Here is a 15677-nt window from a genome sequence, read left to right as displayed (position 1 = left end):
ATCCCGCAATTTGATCAATGCCCAACTCACCAAAAAATTAAACCGTATTGCAAGTTACGAGGTATAGGGTGCGGCCGGGATGCAGTGAAAGGCCACGGGATAGCTGGGGTGGGAAATGGAACAATGTCATGGTAGTGCGGCAGGGCTGTGGGGAAAGAACAGAGGCAGTGGGACTAATTGAATAGCTCTTTCAAAAGAGCTGGCCCAGGAACGATGGGCCGAATGGCTTCCTTCTGTGCTGTATGATTGCCATTCCCCCCCCAACTGTACAGAGGATGCCCTTTAGAAGTAGGAGCACAGCAGAATGCGCTTTACTCTACAGTTAAACATGGCTTATGCCTCCACTGGGTGTATGAAATGGAAAGCGTTCCATTCCTCGGTATTCCATCCCTCACCTTGATGAGCACAAAGTTAATACATTTGGGAAAGGCAGGGAGGGGAGTCAATACAAGCTGTGAGGGAGAAGGATCCAATTTTCTTTTGTTGTACAGCTGTATTTACAACTGCTGGCACAGAAACCCACGCAGGGGAAAAAAAAACATTTCAATCAATTCCAAAATCGACTATTGTAACAATGAAAATATACATTTTTTATTTGAAATCACCAGCGAGCATACTAACTAACCCTAAATAAGTCAAACAGGTATAAGTCAGCACATAGCAATAGGCCATTTAAAAAAAAAATCTATATAGCAAGATAGGGTGCCGGCAAGTATTTCCCCAATAATAATACAACGTGCTAATTAGAGTAATCAAGTTCACCACTACCTAGTAATTACTTAATACTATCCTTCAGGTTAAAGCCACAAACACTAGGTTTTTTTTTATAATTAAATCAGCTTTACGAACCAAAGTCCTAAACAAGTTGTATTCTTCCATGTCATGCCACAATAAAAAAGGATGTGTAATCTGTACGTCCATTTTTATTCACGAGGAAAAAAAATAGAAACAAAAAAAACATGCAGAGCAAATAATGTGTTAGTTTTTCTTCTGCCTAATAAACCTTCCATTGTGCTTCGATTTTACTGAAACTTTCTCTGTTCTCTCTAGCGCTGCTTTTCTGGTCAAGATACGGACAGTGTAAATAGTCGTTCTTGCTTGGTTGATATCCTGCTCTCTGCACCAATCCGTTGCTCTCTTCCATTTGGGGGTCAAAACATTTTACGAGTTAGGTATACCAAGGTTATGTGATAACATGCATTTGGGCCTCACACAGCTACCAGTGGAATGTGGGGTAAAGATGCACCTCAAGTTGGAGAAATGACCGAGGAGAGGAAAAAAAAAAAAATCTAGGGTGATAATATACCAATGCTATCCATAAAAACCTGGTTTTAGTAATAAAAAAAACTTGCTTTTTTGTTTTTAAATATGAATATTATAGTCTGCTTTTCAATGGTTAGGAAATTATATAGTCTGTCTCTTTGAAAGAGGGTGGTGACACTACTACAACTCCATATCCTGGGCCTCGTCCTCGGAGAAGTCAGACATGGAGCTCTCTGATGAACTTTCACCAGCACCTTCCTCTTGTTCCTTTAGCGCCTCCTCTGTTGCGTATTTCTGGATGTATTCTGAGAGTGGGGGGGGGGCGAAGAATGAAAAAAACTTGCATTTATTACAGCACCGACCACATCTCAAAAATCTTAAATGCAATATTAAGATGCTTAACATCCCACAAACAGCAACGAGGTGAACGACCAGTGGTAGTTATTGACCCAAGCACCAGGATACCTCCCTGCTCCTCTTCCACATGGGATTTCTTACAGCCACCTGAACACACCTCAGCTCAACATCCCAGCTGAAAGGCGGCGCCCTGGACAGTGCAGCGATCCCTCCTCACTGCACTCGAAAGTCGGTTCAGACCGCATGCTCAAGTCCCTGGTGGACTTTGAATCCTCAACCTCTGCCTGAGGCAAGAGTGCCACTCGACAGAGAGGCAACACAGAATAAAAACAGTGCTGGGAACGCAGGGGTCAGTCAGCCTTGTAAAGAGACTGAAAGGATAATGCTTCTGGAGGGACCCACTCTCAGAACTTGGGGTCAGATAACACGGATACACTGTCTGTTTAAAGTCAGCTGAACCTTGCAGCCGTGTACTACACCATAACAAGTTCCAAGGACAGCCTGCTCCAAACTTGGTCACTTTGTGGGCCACTTAGCCATGGATTCTCAAGGGCCACGTGTAAATGATTCCAATATAACCTGCTCTTCCTCAGCGGGAGTTTGCTACTCTCGCTCTCCCCACAGACTGGCAGTTTACTTTATTTTATTTTTTAAAACATTTAATTTGGCAATAACTGGCAATCTCAATCAGTGAGACAGTGAGAAATAGGAGAAGTCAGTGAGGGTGTTATAATATTGCAGAGGCACACTGTCTGATCATAGGGGCTGTACTCTGCCTCGAACCATGCTACCACTGATCTAGGAGTGCTCAATACCAACATTTGATTCCAAGCATTCCAGTCTCCAGCACCAACATCCCTTATTTGTACAATTTTTAAAAAATGCAACTGCACTGAACAGTGTAAAAATGCTCTACGACCATGAAGCAATCCTTACCTTTTATTTTCTGTTTGTACTCTTCTGGTCGATGGAGATACATAGCTGCAGCATCACCATTTAGAGGGTCGATTGGATTTGGATAGGCCAGGAGCTGGGGCAGGAACGACTCAAATATATTGGTGAGATCTGTGGGGAAAATGCACCAGTCACATTACTCCAACAACACTCAAGAAGCTCGACACCATCCAACACAAAGCAGCCCGTTTGATTGGCACCCCATCCACCACCTTAAACATTCACTCCCTCCACCACCGGCGTACCGTGGCTGCAGTGTGCACCATCTACAAGATGCACTGCAGCAACTCGCCAAGGCTTCTTCGGCAGCACCTCCCAAACCCACGACCTCTACCACCTAGAAGGACAAGGGCAGCAGGCACATGGGAACACCATCTCCTCCAAGTTCCCCTCCAAGTCACACACCATCCTGACTTGGAAGTATGTCGCCGTTCCTTCATCGTCACTGGGTCAAAATCCTGGCACTCCCTCCCTAACAGCACTGTGGGAGTACCTTCACCACACGGACTGCAGCGGTTCAAGGCGGTTCATCACCACCTTCGAGGGTAATTAGGGATGGGCAATAAATGCTGGCCTTGCCAGCAAATCAGACATCCCGTGAATGAATAAATAAATAAAAAAATGGTCCAGGGAATCGCACACACCCAAACACACTCATTACATCCCATCAGTTTGCTTTTCCTCTTCAACAACTTTCTAGCCCTAAATGGGCATAGTTAATAACTCTTAAATTTAAAATCAGCCATAAAACTATCTTGGATGATAAATGGTGGGAAACTGCAAAACACAATGAAAGAACTCTTTAGCCCACAAACTCGTTTGTCAGATGGAACTGCTGCAAAGGCAGCTGGTGACTGCTCAGCTCCCATGAAGACAGAAATGAGTGTGTGCACAACAACCATATTGCCAGGCCCGAGGTTCATTTTCACTTCCAATTCACATCCCCCCCCCATTTTAGAATAAGTTTTGCTACTCGTTCTCTCCTCTCCTGCGGGTATTAATGTCTTGCTGGGTACCAGATTCATGGGTAGCAGACCCTCTGGTACCTTACCCAACTGGCCACTATTCATGCGCGACAATCACCGAGCGGGTCAGTCGGCTGTTCGACAGAGAGTAGCACATTGAGCTCAATCTGCTTCTCAGAGGTCTACCCTGATCAATGCTCCTCTCACTATCTCAGAGCCTTTAAGGTGAATTTAACACTTCAATGGTTCCCCTGAATAAAATCACAACTCATCACAGATTAGAGATTGAATTTGGGATTTTCCTGATCTGTATGGATCTATTGGGGGCATTATATTCCCATTCTTAGTCACTTATATTAATGTTGGGTTTGGTTTCATAACACACAGAATCACGATAGTTGATTATACAATATTGGCTGTGAAGCACTTTGGTACAGCCCGAGGACATGAAAGGCACAATCTAAATGCAAGTCCTTCCTTTCTTACAATGATACAGTTGAATAACATGGACTTAAGGCCAGAACGTAACCCAAGACACATTGACAATGTTAAGTACCAAGAATTTAAACTATGAGGAAATCTTAAGGAAGTTGTGCTCATTTTCTTTGGAAAAAAGACATTAAAGTGTCCTAATTAAAGTTTAAAGTTTAAGATTCTGAAGGGAATTGACAAACTGATTGAGAAGATTTGTGCGCCATGATGAAGGGTGGTGGAAACTTTTGACTCAAAAAGTAATACGGCTTTGGAAGAAGTTACTAGGAAAGACCATTCATGTGGACAGGAGACAGGAGTTCAAGAGACAATGATAGGTTTCTGGGAGTGGGGGAGGAGAAAGGGCTGGAAGGTAAGACGAACAGATTGGATGACGTTTGATTAAGGGAGCTTTTTGAGCCAAATGGCCTCTCTGCTCCTAAAAATTCTTAAGGAAGGGGAAACAGGTTTGTGTTTCCTGGAACACTAGCCAGAGAATCAGAGATATTTGTCATTCAGGACCAGCATCAAAACATTCAGGTACTAAAGGTACTTAAATATTGCACTGATGTATCGCGTTTCTTCCTATAGCACCATTAACAATGGTCAATATCCCACGGTGCTGTTCACAGCCACAAACACAAAATAAATTCCAACTGCAGTTCTGCGTCGCTCCCACTCTCTAATGCTTTGTCTCCCTCCGTCAGTCTTCAGGTGGTAGTGAAGCAGTAAGCTCCAATTTCTTCTACTCTAGTTTTCACTGACTTTTTCTGTTGCAGGTTTACACTAGCAGGTATAATCTTAGACTTGTGAAATCTTCCTCTTCTAGTCTTAAAAACATTTTTGCAAGCATGTCATGGAAAAAGATATGCAAATCCAAATGGGGGAATGCAATCTATTTAACGGTCACATGCCTTTTCAGTTTCACTGTCCTCTCCTGAAAGCACCAATTCATGCCGGGACATGCGTCGGCAACCCTCCAGTGCAGGAAACTTTGTGATATCCGGCACCGACACGACCGGCGTGTTGCCAAGCTATCAAAACTGCCGGACATACAAAGTTAATGTTGAAGCATACAGAGGTTTTCATCTCCGTATCTGACAACAAACACTGTTGCTTAGCAACAGCTTCTAAAGAGTCGGCTGCAGCTGCAAGCGTCTCTAGCTGAAGCTGTTGTTATAGCTACAGACCTTGCAGTGCCTGACTGGGGAAAAAAAAGAACGAGAACTAAAAAAACTTATAGGAAACGGCTCCTGATTTTTGCCGTTAGAGCGAGTATTCCGGACATACAACCTCCGGATAAACCAAAGTTTCCTGTACCTTGGTCCCAGTGGCTAGTCTTTATGTGGGGGTCTTGACAGTATGCAGCCAGGCTATTTGACCTCAGGGAAAGCACTGGATTGAAATGTAGTGAACACTAGCTTTAAAAATAAACAAGATGAACCCTCAAACTATAGACTTGAGAGACTACCCCCAACTGTGGGGAAAGTGCTTGAGACTTTGAGGAGGAATAAAAAAAGACTTGCATTTATACAGCACCTTTCACGACCTCAGGATGTCCCAAAGTGCTGTACAGGCAATGAAGTACTTTTTGAAGCGTAGTCACTGTTGTAATGTAGGAAACACGGCAGCCAATTTGCGCACAGTAAGCGCCCACAAACCGCACTATGATAATGTTTTAGTGATGATGATTGAGGGATAAATATTGTCCAGGACACCGGGGATAACTCCCCTGCTCTTCGAAATAGTGCCATGGGATCTTTTACATCCACCCGAGGGGGCAGGTGGTTTAACTTCTCATCCGAAAGACAGCACCTCCGACAGTACAGCACTCCCTCAGTACTGCACTGGAGTGGCAGCCTGGATTTTTGTGCTCAAGTCTCTCAGAGAGGATCATCTGGAAGGACAGGGTCCAATTGCAGAGAGCCAGCTGGCAATGTGAAGGAGTTGAATTAACACACATGCCAGATGCTTGATCACCCCTGGGTTTATTACTGTTAATGATAGTTCAGCTCTCATGCATACAGTCGGGCTCCTTCTAGCCAGACATAATTTTTCTCCCAACTTCCAAACCAAATCACATCATCAGTAATCATTATTGGAACAACATTACTGAGATGGAAAGACTGAAGTTTTTGTAATTACCATGGTTTATCACTTACATAAAGGACCGGGACTCAAACTTGATGCAAATTATTTGAATCTGCTGATCCCAAACTGAGGGGCAATGGAATCAGGGAAGCAGCTGAGAAATTAGAGAATGAGTTGGACAAAATACAGGAAACTTTTTTTTATCCGGCACCGACGGGGTGCCGGTTCATCAAAAATTCCAGATAACCGAAAGCTATAGTAAAAGATACGGAGCCGAGAGCTCCGTATAAAGCAACAAACCCTGTTGCTTAGCAACAGGTTCAGAACAATGGCCACAAGTTCCAAGCATCTCTGTAGCTTAGCAACAGCTGCAGCCACACCCTTGCACAGCAACAGATCGAGGAAGGCAAGTAATAAAACTTACCTGAACCTACTCCTGAATTTTGCCGGTTAACCGAGATTTCCGGTTATTTAGGTGCCGGTAAATCTAAAGTTTCCTGTAAGTATGTGGGCGGATGACAGTGACTACCAGTGCAAGTACTGCCCACAGGAAGGGAAAATAAACAACGCATGCAATCCATGAAGAATGAAGCTGAAAGAGACCAATGTGACTTAATGGACTCAATGCTCAAAATGCCTAACCAATGTAGAGCAGCAAACAACAAAAGTCAGTGAATGTCGAACTATGCACCCAAAACAGTAGGATATAAGTCAGAGTATGTCTTGATCAAAGTGTGCAGTACGCTGATCCGTACCACACCTTGAATGTTACGCCTAGTTCTGGTTGCTCAGAAACAAGGGTGACATTCAAGCACTGGAGACAGTGCAGGACAAAGCAATGAAGCAGATCCCTAGCGTCAGGAGCTGTGAGGATAGAGTGGACAGACATGGGCAATTCAACCTGGAAAGGGGGTGGTATGGAGGTGACCTTAGAGGCATACAAGATAGGTAAGGGTACGGAAAATATAAATCTAGAATATTACTTCAAATTAAATTACAAGACTAGGGACAGGTTCAAACTAGTAAATGGCAGATGTAGGACTATCAGGAAATTCTTCTTCGTACACAGAGTGCTGGACACATGGAATGGATACTCCGATAGAATAGTGGCAGTGAAAACCGTGGAGCCATTAAGAAACCATTGGATGCTGCACTTGAGGACCATTACGATCTCTCTGGATGAATGAATTTAGGGTGCGCTAAATGGCCTTCCTCATCTAATATTCTTGTGATCTTTGAAAGGGTTTGATTTCCATGCAGTCTTGATGGAGACCAATGTCCCCGCTAAGCTGCGCGGCCGTGCATTCATCGGCAAGGTCCTGCACAGGCCGCTCACCGGCTTTTACATTGTAGATACCCCGCAGGCACAAAAATTTGAATGGGCCGCGCACTGGGGTAGGTAGGCTGAGCAAGAGGAACACTGATGGTGACCCATTTTAATTTCTGTATTAGTAATGTTAGAGAGCTACATGAAGTGTCCGAATGCTGAAAGTAAATCATCTCTGCGCTCGTTTATTATGCATCAGACTTTTTGAAGGCGGAAATCTTGCTTTTGTTTAGAATTGTAGACGGGAAGCAGGTCAAGGCACAGCTGAGGTTCACATGCAGTGGAAACAGCACGAACACCACAGAGCAAATGAGATCTGAAACACTGCGGAGATGAAAAGAACAGCAGCAAATCAAATCAAAACAAATTGCTGAAAATTCATAGCAGGTCCATTAGCATCTGAGTAGAGACAGAGTCTACACCTGAAACTCTTACCTGTCAGTTATCCAAACCCGTCTTTTCTCTTTTTAGATGCTGACTGATCTGTTGTGTATTTCCAGTGTTTGTTTTTTTTATTCGAAACACAGGTTAAACAAGTTTGAGGCAGTCTCAATTCAGTTCCTTGGGTCCACAGCATAAAACTGACGCTCGCGCTCAAAAGGCCACCGAATGGTTGACGTGTGAAATGGAAGGACATCATACTGATGCTGTATGGGGTGCTCTCCTGACCGAGGCACATTGTTGTGGTGGAGTAGAGGAAGCTTTACTATGTATCTAATTGTGCGACCTGAGCTTTGGGGGGGGGGGTGGGGGGGTGGAGAGAGAGAGAGGGGGGGGGTGGAGAGAGAGAGAGGGGGGGTGGAGAGAGAGAGAGGGGGGGTGGAGAGAGAGAGAGGGGGGGTGGAGAGAGAGAGAGGGGGGGTGGAGAGAGAGAGAGGGGGGGTGGGGAGAGAGAGAGGGGGGGTGGGGAGAGAGAGAGGGGGGGGTGGAGAGAGAGAGGGGGGGTGGGGAGAGAGAGGGGGGGGTGGGGAGAGAGAGGGGGGTGGGGAGAGAGAGGGGGGGTGGGGAGAGAGAGGGGGGTGGGGAGAGAGAGGGGGGGTGGGGAGAGAGAGAGGGGGGTGGGGAGAGAGAGGGGGGGTGGGGAGAGAGAGGGGGGGTGGGGAGAGAGAGGGGGGGTGGGGAGAGAGAGGGGGGGTGGGGAGAGAGAGGGGGGGTGGGGAGAGAGAGGGGGGGTGGGGAGAGAGAGGGGGGGTGGGGAGAGAGAGGGGGGGTGGGGAGAGAGAGGGGGGGTGGGGAGAGAGAGGGGGGGTGGGGAGAGAGAGGGGGGGTGGGGAGAGAGAGGGGGGGTGGGGAGAGAGTGGGGGGGTGGGGAGAGAGAGGGGGGGTGGGGAGAGAGTGGGGGGGTGGGGAGAGAGTGGGGGGGTGGGGAGAGAGAGGGGGGGTGGGGAGAGAGAGGGGGTGGGGAGAGAGAGGGGGTGGGGAGAGAGAGGGGGTGGGGAGAGAGAGGGGGTGGGGAGAGAGAGGGGGTGGGGGGAGAGAGGGGGGGTGGGGAGAGGGGGGGGTGGAGAGAGGGGGGGTGGAGAGAGGGGGGGTGGAGAGAGGGGGGGTGGAGAGAGGGGGGGGTGGAGAGAGGGGGGGGTGGAGAGAGGGGGGGGTGGAGAGAGGGGGGGGTGGAGAGAGGGGGGGTGGAGAGAGGGGGGGGTGGAGAGAGGGGGGGGTGGAGAGAGGGGGGGGTGGAGAGAGGGGGGGGTGGAGAGAGGGGGGGTGGAGAGAGGGGGGGTGGAGAGGGGGGGGTGGAGAGAGGGGGGGGTGGAGAGAGGGGGGGGGTGGAGAGAGGGGGGGGTGGAGAGAGGGGGGGGTGGAGAGAGGGGGGGTGGAGAGAGGGGGGGTGGAGAGAGGGGGGGTGGAGAGGGGGGGGTGGAGAGAGGGGGGGTGGAGAGAGGGGGGGGTGGAGAGAGGGGGGGGTGGAGAGAGGGGGGGGTGGAGAGAGGGGGGGTGGAGAGAGGGGGGGGTGGAGAGAGGGGGGGGTGGAGAGAGGGGGGGGTGGAGAGAGGGGGGGGTGGAGAGAGGGGGGGGTGGAGAGAGGGGGTGGGGAGAGAGAGGGGGGGTGGGGAGAGAGAGGGGGGTGGGGAGAGAGAGGGGGGGTGGGGAGAGAGAGAGGGGGGTGGGGAGAGAGAGGGGGGTGGGGAGAGAGAGGGGGGGTGGGGAGAGAGAGGGGGGGTGGGGAGAGAGAGGGGGGGTGGGGAGAGAGAGGGGGGGTGGGGAGAGAGGGGGGGGTGGGGAGAGAGAGGGGGGGTGGGGAGAGAGAGGGGGGGTGGGGAGAGAGAGGGGGGGTGGGGAGAGAGAGGGGGGGTGGGGAGAGAGAGGGGGGGTGGGGAGAGAGAGGGGGGGTGGAGAGAGAGGGGGGGTGGAGAGAGAGGGGGGGTGGAGAGAGAGGGGGGGTGGAGAGAGGGAGAGAGGGGGGGTGGAGAGAGAGGGGGGGGTGGAGAGAGAGGGGGGGTGGAGAGAGAGGGGGGGTGGAGAGAGAGGGGGGGTGGAGAGAGAGGGGGGGTGGAGAGAGAGGGGGGGTGGAGAGAGAGGGGGGGTGGAGAGAGGGGGGGTGGAGAGAGGGGGGGGTGGAGAGAGGGGGGGTGGAGAGAGGGGGGGGTGGAGAGAGGGGGGGTGGAGAGAGGGGGGGTGGAGAGAGGGGGGGTGGAGAGAGGGGGGGGTGGAGAGAGGGGGGGTGGAGAGAGGGGGGGTGGAGAGAGGGGGGGTGGAGAGAGGGGGGGGGTGGAGAGAGGGGGGGGTGGAGAGAGGGGGGGGTGGAGAGAGGGGGGGTGGAGAGAGGGGGGGGTGGAGAGAGGGGGGGGTGGAGAGAGGGGGGGGTGGAGAGAGGGGGGGGTGGAGAGAGGGGGGGTGGAGAGAGGGGGGTGGAGAGGGGGGGGTGGAGAGAGGGGGGGGTGGAGAGAGGGGGGGGTGGAGAGAGGGGGGGGTGGAGAGAGGGGGGGTGGAGAGAGGGGGGTGGAGAGGGGGGGGTGGAGAGAGGGGGGGGGTGGAGAGAGGGGGGGGTGGAGAGAGGGGGGGGTGGAGAGAGGGGGGGGTGGAGAGAGGGGGGGGTGGAGAGAGGGGGGGGTGGAGAGAGGGGGGGGTGGAGAGAGGGGGGGGTGGAGAGAGAGGGGGGTGGAGAGAGAGGGGGGTGGAGAGAGAGGGGGGGTGGAGAGAGAGGGGGGGTGGAGAGAGAGGGGGGGGTGGAGAGAGAGGGGGGGTGGAGAGAGAGGGGGGGTGGAGAGAGAGGGGGGGTGGAGAGAGAGGGGGGGTGGAGAGAGAGGGGGGGTGGAGAGAGAGGGGGGGTGGAGAGAGAGGGGGGTGGAGAGAGAGGGGGGTGGAGAGAGGGGGGGTGGAGAGAGGGGGGGGTGGAGAGAGGGGGGGTGGAGAGAGGGGGGGGTGGAGAGAGGGGGGGGTGGAGAGAGGGGGGGTGGAGAGAGGGGGGGTGGAGAGAGGGGGGGTGGAGAGAGGGGGGGTGGAGAGAGGGGGGGGTGGAGAGAGGGGGGGTGGAGAGAGGGGGGGTGGAGAGAGGGGGGTGGAGAGAGGGGGGGTGGAGAGAGGGGGGGGTGGAGAGAGGGGGGGTGGAGAGAGGGGGGGGTGGAGAGAGGGGGGGTGGAGAGAGGGGGGGTGGAGAGAGGGGGGGTGGAGAGAGGGGGGGTGGAGAGAGGGGGGGGTGGAGAGAGGGGGGGTGGAGAGAGGGGGGGTGGAGAGGGGGGGGTGGAGAGAGGGGGGGTGGAGAGAGGGGGGGGGTGGAGAGAGGGGGGGGTGGAGAGAGGGGGGGGTGGAGAGAGGGGGGGTGGAGAGAGGGGGGGTGGAGAGGGGGGGGTGGAGAGAGGGGGGGGTGGAGAGAGGGGGGGGGTGGAGAGAGGGGGGGGTGGAGAGAGGGGGGGGTGGAGAGAGGGGGGGGTGGAGAGAGGGGGGGGTGGAGAGAGGGGGGGGTGGAGAGAGGGGGGGGTGGAGAGAGGGGGGGGTGGAGAGAGGGGGGGGTGGAGAGAGGGGGGGGTGGAGAGAGGGGGGGGGTGGAGAGAGGGGGGGTGGAGAGAGGGGGGGGTGGAGAGAGGGGGGGTGGAGAGAGGGGGGGTGGAGAGAGGGGGGGGTGGAGAGAGGGGGGGGTGGAGAGAGGGGGGGTGGAGAGAGGGGGGGGGTGGAGAGAGAGGGGGGTGGAGAGAGAGGGGGGTGGAGAGAGGGGGGGTGGAGAGAGGGGGGTGGAGAGAGAGGGGGGTGGAGAGAGAGGGGGGGTGTGGAGAGAGAGGGGGGGTGTGGAGAGAGAGGGGGGTGGAGAGAGAGGGGGGTGTGGAGAGAGAGGGGGGGTGTGGAGAGAGAGGGGGGGTGTGGAGAGAGAGGGGGGTGTGGAGAGAGAGGGGGGGTGTGGAGAGAGAGGGGGGGTGTGGAGAGAGAGGGGGGGTGTGGAGAGAGAGGGGGGGTGTGGAGAGAGAGGGGGGTGTGGAGAGAGAGGGGGGTGTGGAGAGAGAGGGGGGGTGTGGAGAGAGAGGGGGGGTGTGGAGAGAGAGGGGGGGTGTGGAAGAGAGAGGGGGGGTGTGGAGAGAGAGGGGGGGTGTGGAGAGAGAGGGGGGGTGTGGAGAGAGAGGGGGGGTGTGGAGAGAGAGGGGGGGTGTGGAGAGAGAGGGGGGGTGTGGAGAGAGAGGGGGGGTGTGGAGAGAGAGGGGGGGTGTGGAGAGAGAGGGGGGGTGTGGAGAGAGAGGGGGGGTGTGGAGAGAGAGGGGGGGTGTGGAGAGAGAGGGGGGGTGTGGAGAGAGAGGGGGGGTGTGGAGAGAGAGGGGGGGTGTGGAGAGAGAGGGGGGGTGTGGAGAGAGAGGGGGGGTGTGGAGAGAGAGGGGGGGTGTGGAGAGAGAGGGGGGGTGTGGAGAGAGAGGGGGGGTGTGGAGAGAGAGGGGGGGTGTGGAGAGAGAGGGGGGGTGTGGAGAGAGAGGGGGGGTGTGGAGAGAGAGGGGGGGTGTGGAGAGAGAGGGGGGGTGTGGAGAGAGAGGGGGGGTGTGGAGAGAGAGGGGGGGTGTGGAGAGAGAGGGGGGGTGTGGAGAGAGAGGGGGGGTGTGGAGAGAGAGGGGGGGTGTGGAGAGAGAGGGGGGGTGTGGAGAGAGAGGGGGGGTGTGGAGAGAGAGGGGGGGTGTGGAGAGAGAGGGGGGGTGTGGAGAGAGAGGGGGGGTGTGGAGAGAGAGGGGGGGTGTGGAGAGAGAGGGGGGGTGTGGAGAGAGAGGGGGGGTGTGGAGAGAGAGGGGGGGTGTGGAGAGAGAGGGGGGGTGTGGAGAGAGAGGGGGGGTGTGGAGAGAGAGGGGGGGTGTGGAGAGAGAGGGGGGGTGTGGAGAGAGAGGGGGGGTGTGGAGAGAGAGGGGGGGTGTGGAGAGAGAGGGGGGGTGTGGAGAGAGAGGGGGGGTGTGGAGAGAGAGGGGGGGTGTGGAGAGAGAGGGGGGGTGTGGAGAGAGAGGGGGGGTGTGGAGAGAGAGGGGGGGTGTGGAGAGAGAGGGGGGGTGTGGAGAGAGAGGGGGGGTGTGGAGAGAGAGGGGGGGTGTGGAGAGAGAGGGGGGGTGTGGAGAGAGAGGGGGGGTGTGGAGAGAGAGGGGGGGTGTGGAGAGAGAGGGGGGGTGTGGAGAGAGAGGGGGGGTGTGGAGAGAGAGGGGGGGTGTGGAGAGAGAGGGGGGGTGTGGAGAGAGAGGGGGGGTGTGGAGAGAGAGGGGGGGTGTGGAGAGAGAGGGGGGGTGTGGAGAGAGAGGGGGGGTGTGGAGAGAGAGGGGGGGTGTGGAGAGAGAGGGGGGGTGTGGAGAGAGAGGGGGGGTGTGGAGAGAGAGGGGGGTGTGGAGAGAGAGGGGGGGTGTGAGAGAGGGGGGGTGTGGAGAGAGAGGGGGGGTGTGGAGAGAGAGGGGGGGTGTGGAGAGAGAGGGGGGGTGTGGAGAGAGAGGGGGGGTGTGGAGAGAGAGGGGGGTGTGGAGAGAGAGGGGGGGTGTGGAGAGAGAGGGGGGTGTGGAGAGAGAGGGGGGGTGTGGAGAGAGAGGGGGGGTGTGGAGAGAGAGGGGGGGTGTGGAGAGAGAGGGGGGGGTGTGGAGAGAGAGGGGGGGTGTGGAGAGAGAGGGGGGGTGTGGAGAGAGAGGGGGGGTGTGGAGAGAGAGGGGGGGTGTGGAGAGAGAGGGGGGGTGTGGAGAGAGAGGGGGGTGTGGAGAGAGAGGGGGGGTGTGGAGAGAGAGGGGGGGTGTGGGAGAGAGAGGGGGGGTGTGGAGAGAGAGGGGGGGTGTGGAGAGAGAGGGGGGGTGTGGAGAGAGAGGGGGGGTGTGGAGAGAGAGGGGGGGTGTGGAGAGAGAGGGGGGGTGTGGAGAGAGAGGGGGGGTGTGGAGAGAGAGGGGGGGTGTGGAGAGAGAGGGGGGGTGTGGAGAGAGAGGGGGGGTGTGGAGAGAGAGGGGGGGTGTGGAGAGAGAGGGGGGGGTGTGGAGAGAGAGGGGGGGTGTGGAGAGAGAGGGGGGGTGTGGAGAGAGAGGGGGGGTGTGGAGAGAGAGGGGGGAGGGTGTGGAGAGAGAGGGGGGTGTGGAGAGAGAGGGGGGGTGTGGAGAGAGAGGGGGGTGTGGAGAGAGAGGGGGGGTGTGGAGAGAGAGGGGGGGTGTGGAGAGAGAGGGGGGGTGTGGAGAGAGAGGGGGGGTGTGGAGAGAGAGGGGGGGTGTGGAGAGAGAGGGGGGGTGTGGAGAGAGAGGGGGGGTGTGGAGAGAGAGGGGGGGTGTGGAGAGAGAGGGGGGGTGTGGAGAGAGAGGGGGGTGGAGAGAGAGGGGGGGTGGAGAGAGAGGGGGGGTGGAGAGAGAGGGGGGTGGAGAGAGAGGGGGGGTGGAGAGAGAGGGGGTGTGGAGAGAGAGGGGGGGTGTGGAGAGAGAGGGGGGGTGTAGAGAGAGGGGGGGTGTGGAGAGAGAGGGGGGGTGTGGAGAGAGAGGGGGGGTGTGGAGAGAGAGGGGGGGTGTGGAGAGAGAGGGGGGGTGTGGAGAGAGAGGGGGGGTGTGGAGAGAGAGGGGGGGTGTGGAGAGAGAGGGGGGGTGTGGAGAGAGAGGGGGGGTGTGGAGAGAGAGGGGGGGTGTGGAGAGAGAGGGGGGGGGTGGAGAGAGAGAGGGGGGGGGGGGTGGAGAAAAAAAACCCTCCATTTTTATAGCGTTTTTCACAACCTCAGACGTCCCAAAGTGCTCGACAGCCAATGAAGTACGTTTTGGAGTGAAGTCACTGTTGTAATGTAGGAAATGCGGCAGCCAATTTGCACTCAGCAAGGTCCCACAAACAGCAATGTGACAATGACCAGCTAATCTGGTTTAGTGATGCTGGTTGAGAAATAAATATTGCTCAGGACACCGGGGAGAACTCCCATGTTGTGCTTCGAAATAGTGCATTGGGATCTTTTACATCCACCTGAAGGGCAGACGGGGCCTCGGTTTAACGTCTGCACTGCACTGGAGGGTCAGCCTGGATTTTGCGCTCAAGTCTCTGGAGTGGGACTTGAACGCACGACCTTCTGCCTCGGGAGTACTTGAAATAGAAGATATTCCGTTCTCCAACACTAGCATACCTCATCTTGAGTCACGAAAATGATCATACACTAAGGTTACAAAACACCTAAATTCAAAGCAGAATGTCGGTGATCTGGAATGCACTGCCTGAAAGGGTGGTGGAAGCCGATTCAATCGTAACATTCAAAAGAGAATTGGATAAATACTTGAAGGGAAAAAAATTACAGGGCTATGGGGAAAGAGCAGGGCAGTGGATTAATTAGATAACGCTACCGAAGAGCCGGCACAGGCACGATAGGCTGAATGATTCTATGAAAATGGGCATATCACTGCTATGAAAAGCTTTGGTGAGTAAACTAGCAAACCTACTGCTGTACATTAATTATTGCCCAATGACACCAACAGTGAAATTGCAAAGTACTAAAACAGAATACTAAGGCTGCCACTTAAGTTCTTGTTGGGAGTGCCACGAGCTGCTGGTTGCATTTAAATCAACAGATCAGTTGCCTTTCAACACACAATAGCAAAAAATGTAGGCACTGCACAGCCATTTGAAACTGTCAAATGGCTTCAATTTAAAGAAAGTGAACAACCAGCAAGGTGGCAAACCCTAGATATAGGAGCACAGCTCTAACAAGCACAGATTTACTGTTCAGGTGAAAGCAAATTAGCCGTTGGTAAAATAGGTATTTTGCTGCACTGTTGCACGTTAACTACCCTGACTTGTGATTCAAACAGCGTAGAGGGATGGTAAAAGCTTCCTGCAAGTTGGGCACTGGTGCTGCAGTGAACAGTGGG

The 15677-nt window shown here is 54.9% G+C and overlaps 1 protein-coding gene across 3 annotated transcripts in view; it reads right to left on the bottom strand.

Moving 5' to 3' along the window:
- Window positions 1-561: 561 nt before the first annotated feature.
- ube2h (ubiquitin-conjugating enzyme E2H (UBC8 homolog, yeast)) overlaps window positions 562-15677 on the bottom strand; it is a 143706-nt gene continuing 128590 nt past the window's right edge. For all 3 annotated transcript variants that reach the window (XM_086010646.1, XM_086010648.1, XM_086010647.1), the window contains 2 exons: window positions 2557-2685; window positions 562-1568 (listed from right to left, as the gene is read on the bottom strand). In XM_086010646.1, the coding sequence (XP_085866772.1) occupies window positions 1444-1568; window positions 2557-2685 (254 nt within the window). In that variant the 3' untranslated portion in view covers window positions 562-1443. The remainder of the gene's footprint in view (window positions 1569-2556; window positions 2686-15677) is intronic.

Source organism: Somniosus microcephalus, chromosome 17 (genome assembly GCF_052327205.1).
Source record: "Somniosus microcephalus isolate GS21.2 chromosome 17, FLI_Smic_1.0, whole genome shotgun sequence".
In the NCBI taxonomy this organism is placed as follows: Eukaryota; Metazoa; Chordata; class Chondrichthyes; order Squaliformes; family Somniosidae; genus Somniosus; species Somniosus microcephalus.
The sequence above is the reverse complement of the archived record's forward strand: the minus strand, read 5'-3'. Positions and strand labels throughout refer to the sequence as shown.